This window comes from Entamoeba invadens (genome assembly GCF_000330505.1).
Source record: "Entamoeba invadens IP1 unplaced genomic scaffold scaff_1105074726103, whole genome shotgun sequence".
Lineage (NCBI taxonomy): Eukaryota > Evosea > Mastigamoebida > Endamoebidae > Entamoeba > Entamoeba invadens.
The window spans coordinates 155411-160939 of NW_004443767.1; the positions used below are offsets into that span (position 1 = coordinate 155411).

At 29.8% G+C, this 5529-nt stretch overlaps 3 protein-coding genes across 3 annotated transcripts; all 3 read right to left on the reverse strand.

Moving 5' to 3' along the window:
• Nucleotides 1-88: 88 nt before the first annotated feature.
• On the reverse strand, nucleotides 89-2024 carry EIN_247600 (hypothetical protein; the record flags this gene model as incomplete). The annotated part of the gene is made up of 1 exon (XM_004261559.1): nucleotides 89-2024. A coding segment is annotated over one exon (1936 nt), but the record flags the coding sequence as incomplete, so codon positions are not given.
• Nucleotides 2025-2667: 643 nt separating this feature from the next.
• Nucleotides 2668-3504, reverse strand: EIN_247610 (hypothetical protein; the record flags this gene model as incomplete). The annotated part of the gene is made up of 1 exon (XM_004261560.1): nucleotides 2668-3504. The coding sequence occupies one exon, from the start codon at nucleotides 3502-3504 to the stop codon at nucleotides 2668-2670; it is 837 nt and encodes a 278-aa protein (XP_004261608.1).
• Nucleotides 3505-4068: 564 nt separating this feature from the next.
• Nucleotides 4069-5523, reverse strand: EIN_247620 (HELICc2 domain containing protein; the record flags this gene model as incomplete). Its single annotated transcript, XM_004261561.1, has 1 exon — nucleotides 4069-5523. A coding segment is annotated over one exon (1455 nt), but the record flags the coding sequence as incomplete, so codon positions are not given.
• Nucleotides 5524-5529: the final 6 nt, after the last annotated feature.

A 5529-nucleotide genomic window follows, 5' to 3' on the forward strand; every position in this document is an offset into this window, starting at 1 on the left:
TTTATAATATTTGGTTCTACTTTCGAAGAGTGATATTTCATCATTAGAGTTCCTTGAAGTTGTACGTTTTGTAAATTAAAAACATCACCAGAAAATTGCACAATGCAATTTGATTGTGTACAAGGGCAATGAGGGTATTTATAATAGGAAGTTATTGATGTTGCAATTGGTGATGCTTTTTCAATGCACACAATTGTTGAATTTTCATTGTTGGTTGGGCATATTCTAAGTAATCTTTGTGAGAGTAAATCAGTCATAACTTTGTAATTTGAATTATTAATTGTAACACTTGAGTATTCTGTAATCGAAGTTTTGGATGAAACAATATCAATACATGTTGTCACGGAAGAGCCAATTTCAATATTTTTAATAGCCAAAGTACCGTTATTAATAACAAATAGAATGTTTGTATTCATATTGTTTTGTATATCAATTTTTAAAGTTGCTATGTCCATATTCATAGTGACATAATATGTTTTACTTGTAGTAATTTCATAGTTTTCAATAATAATCTCTGTGTTCAAAATTAAATCTCCAAAAGTGTTGTCAACAACTATTTTCTTGATATCAATAACTTTGGTAGAACTTAAGTTACAATTCGTTGCCAAACAGTAAAGTTGATTCCAATACGACTCTCCACTGATTTTATAACTTCCCTTAAATGTAGAAGAGAATACCAAATCAAATAAAAAAGGCAGCGTTTTGAGTCCACAAAACAAATTGGTATTTCCATTATATGTAGTTGCTGTGGGTACAGTCGAACTTCCACTCAAATAACATTTTTGACTTGTACTACAGTCCGAGTTGGAATGCATAACAGCATGTTCACATTTGGTCACATCTGTAATTAAATCAAAAGAACTGCTCTTTGTTTTGTAATAAAAAATGACATCATTTGTTAAATAATTAGTAGTATAACCAAAAGTGGGTGTAGTTTCAAAGTATATTGGTATATTGGTTTGGGAATACATATATTTCTTAATTTTGACAGAACCGAATATATAACACCCTTCTTGTATGACAACAAGTTGGTTTAAAGTTAATATAACGCCAGTTTCTACAAATAATGATTGATATGATTTCATAAATATTATTGTATTCCACACATTTAAATCGCCAATCACTGTGTTTGTATCTGTATATGTTGTGTGTAAGTAAAGGTATGATGAATTATAAATACAGTCTGGATAATTGAAAATTGTCGTTTGCATCGCAACGTTTCCATTTAACATTTTACAAGAACAATCAGTTAATTGATTATTCTTTTTTGGTTTCAATATAAATCTGTTATAATTTTCACGTCTGCATATTGAAAGAACATCATATTTTTTTGCGCTAATAGTAGAGTCTTGCACGTACACGTTTTTGATTGTAACAGCATTTCCAGAAAAGAGGTAGACGCATTTTTTATTAACAAAATAATTGTCCAACATCAGAATGTTATTTAAAAACCCCAGGATTGGATATACATCAAATGTATTTGAAGTGAAGTCAATATTTACATATAAATTGTTAGTGTCATTAAACGTTGTTTTAAACACCAAGTACATTCTTTCATTGATCATCGATTTAATAAAGGTTGGTTTGTTATATACAAAAACTCTAGCATTGATTGTAGAGTCTATTTCTGTAAACTCAGTATTGATCCATTTAAAATCTAAAATAAGTTTGTCTATATTCAGATTGTGGACTGTAAATGGTTGCTTGGGGTTGTTAGTCTGTAATACAACTTTACTGTAACTCCCTCCATTAAATTTTAATTGTGAAAGACGAACAGTTGAGTCGTAGTTAGGAGTAAATGTGATAATTTTTTCATTTACAGAGGATATGTACACATATTCAATGCCATTGTTCAAAATGATGGAATTAAATCCATATTGATTACCTTTTTGGCACCAATAAATATTTCCTTGATCTTCATAAGTGTTACAATACTTTGAGAAAGCATCAGCAAAGAGAATAAGATATACAACATTCATTATATTTCCAAGTTTATACAAAGAATATATATTATTATTTGTCATTGTTCTTAAAATGACATTTTTTAACATAATAACTTAGAATGTTTTTTACTTTCATATTATGAATGATGACAATTTAAAATTAATTTTCAACGAAATTAATTGTTGTTTTTGTGTTTTGAAAATTCTATTGTCCAAGAAAAAAAAATCCTGAATCACCATTTTATTTTCATATTACTATTCTAATTTTTATATAAACGGTAATATTTACCCAATCCCTAAAGACGGCACTTATCTACAAGTTTTTGAACAGATTCTATTCTTTGTATCAATTAATTGTTTTTAGATGGGAGTTTTAAAATAAAACAAACATTAATTGTTTTCAAAAACCCATTACATGTCAAAAAATGTATTATCAATATTTTATTATTAAATTAAATTATATAGTATTGTACAAACCGTATAAACACAATAGTAATAGTAAATAAACACTTTTAATGTGTAATGAATTTGATTCTTTTTTGATTATTAGCTTTAAAACTATTGATTGGCTACTTACTTTAAATAACATTTATCATATATATAATAATATATATTTTATTAATAAAAATATTTATAATTTATCTTTAGTAATTTATATCTTATACAAAATGTTATATCCAAAACTTTAACAACAAAATAATCAAATAAAAACACTTCAAATATATCAATTTACACTCTGAAGTCTTATTTTAGAAAATTTGTCATAAAAAATGGGCATCTTTTCATGTAAAAATTTTTCAAAAACTTGATCATCGTGATCATAAATTCCATTTATCCGAATTTTTGACTGCTCACAGAAGAATTGATTGATTTGTTTCCCCATCTCCTGTATTTCTTCTTTCTTCAAAAGGAGTTTGTTTCTATAGTAAATAGAGTTGACTCTCTCTTGTTGAATTGTGAACCTTGTTTTAAAAGGAAAAGTAGACTCAAAAAAGAAGCCACACCTTCTGAGCACATCGAGTAAATAATTTTGTTTTGCATACAACCGATTATGTGCGCAAATTCTCAACATTGATCTTTTATTTCGTTCATCACAATCAACGGGTGAAGGATAGATGGTGTTAATCAATTCCTCGACATCCACAAACGTTTCTTGGAACATAATACAATGAATTCTTGGTAAATCTGCTGTTTTATTTGTTCTTTTCTTTGGTTGGATCAACGAAAAGTCTCCAAAGAAATTGAACAAAGCCAAACAAACTGCTTGGAGATAACACGTGTCTTCTCTCAGTCTCCTTTCTCTGATTGCATTCTTTGATTTCCCAGTAACTCCCTCCTTTTTCTCATACAGAATTCTTTGTGGCTTCTTCAAGTACTTTCCAGTGATTAAATTGACTATTTTCGAAAATAAAGATAGTGGTTCTTTATTCGCCTCTTCTTTGGTTTTGGAATTAAAACTGGAATAAATTATTTCGTCTTGGCTTGTTTTTTGTAAACCTCTTTCGTTGATCTTTGTCAAGAATCGTAATGTGGTGTGAATATTTGCAAGCTCTACCGACATCATTTGGATTTACAGATATACAGTGATTAAATAAGAATGTAAATGAACTGAGTCTAACTCTCTTTCAATTGCAATTTAAAATAATTCAAACATTTTTTAAATTTATTAATATTATATTAGTTATTTTAGTTTGTATTTTTACTATTTCTAAATAAAAAAATTTTAGAATTTATTATGTTTTATTTTCTCCTTTCTTTTGTGAATTGGAAAAAAAGATTTATTTCTAAAAATTAATTGTGCGATTTTTTTAATATTTCTAATAATTATAATAATAATTATAATAGTATCTAATAATATAAATAATAAATTATTATATAATAAATTATAACTTAATAATAATTTATTGACAATTAAAATTTTATTATAAATATACTAGTTAAAAATATTTGTTTTTAAATCCAACATCAGAGAAATAAAAAATCTTAAAAAAAATATCCTAATTGATAATAACAAATTTATCTAAAATATAATTAAATATTACCAATACAAAATAAACATTTCCTTTAAAACGCTTTCAATTCTTGACACCAAACCACTAACTATAATAATTTACACATTCAATTTTCAAATACTTCTTTTGACCACATTTGTTTGATATTCTCGCACATCGACAAATTCATCAGATGACTCAGTTGATGATATTTCGACTGCATTGTCTTTAGTATTTCCCATATGTTGTTCCACCTTTTTACTTTTGCATTCACTTGGTTTTACAAACGACAATTTATTCAAATCCAACCCCGACAAATCGGACATCCCATTACTCTCCCACTCTTCTTCCATTTGATTATTTTGTGTGTTGTTCTCAGCTCCTTCAGTTTTAATAGTTTTACTCTTCTCAACTCTTTCAACTGGTTTTGCTCTCTCAAATGTTGGTGTCATTAACATAATGTCATTCTCATCCCAATCCATCCAGTCTGCGATCACTTCCACTCGTTTCGCACCGCTTTTCAACGTGTCTTTCAAGTCCACATTTTCTGTATTTCCTTTGCCTTCTTTCGCCTTTTCACCAATGTCATTCTTCCCATCTTTGTCGTGTAAAGTACTTTCAAACTCTTCGACTTTCGGGGGAATAGCGTTGATAGGGGCAGTGTCCTCTATCTGTCCAATTCTTATTCTTTTCACCGCCATTTTAATCTCTTGTTGCAGTTGTTTTTGTTTTGCTTTCAATATTAATTCGTTGCTAAACACGTCTCCCCCATTGTTGAACACTTTACTTCTTTTCTTTGTTGTCGTTTTCTTTCGATTGCATTTCTTCTTCTTTTCGGTGTCTTCTTCCTTCTCAATTGGTTCAACTTTCTCTCCACCAAAATTTTCAAAGTCTTTACTTTCTTCCTTCTTTTCTTCCATCGCAGTGTCGTCTCCAACATCTTTAAATTGCTCTCCCATGCCCTTAAAGAATTTTTCAAGTTCCAAGTTCCACCCTTCTTTCCCGTTTTGTATTTCTTTTTGAATCCATCCAGACATCATTTTCCGATTATTTGGTCGATTGTACCTCATGTCTAGTAACATAATAGCTCCAAAATCATTCTTATGTCTGATGACTCTCCCTACAGCTTGATTCACAGCCCTCATGGCTTGAATAGCATACCACTGATTCCCATCTACTCCTTTTCCTTCTTGTTGGACAACGGCATTGTTATACTGTTTCTTCATTTTGACATTCAAGTCGCCCAAATTAGGGTATGGGATCCCAACGATGATCACAACTCTCGCTAAATTGTCTCCAAAGTCTATCCCCTCACTCAACTTCCCTCTAAAAACTCCCAAAAAGACGGCGCCTTGATTTGCACACTTCTTATATTCCTCAAAATCTCTCAAAAAGTCTTTGCGGCGTTTCTGTTCAATAAACACCGTCTTGTGCTTTCTCAGTTCGTTTAACGTTTTCCGACATTCCCACAGCTTATGGATCTTCTCCATTATTTTGTAACTCGAAAAGAATACCAACCCACCACCCGGACTCTTTTGGAGTATTTCAAAGATGGCCTCCCCACACTTTTCAACCATTTTCTCATCGTTCTCATT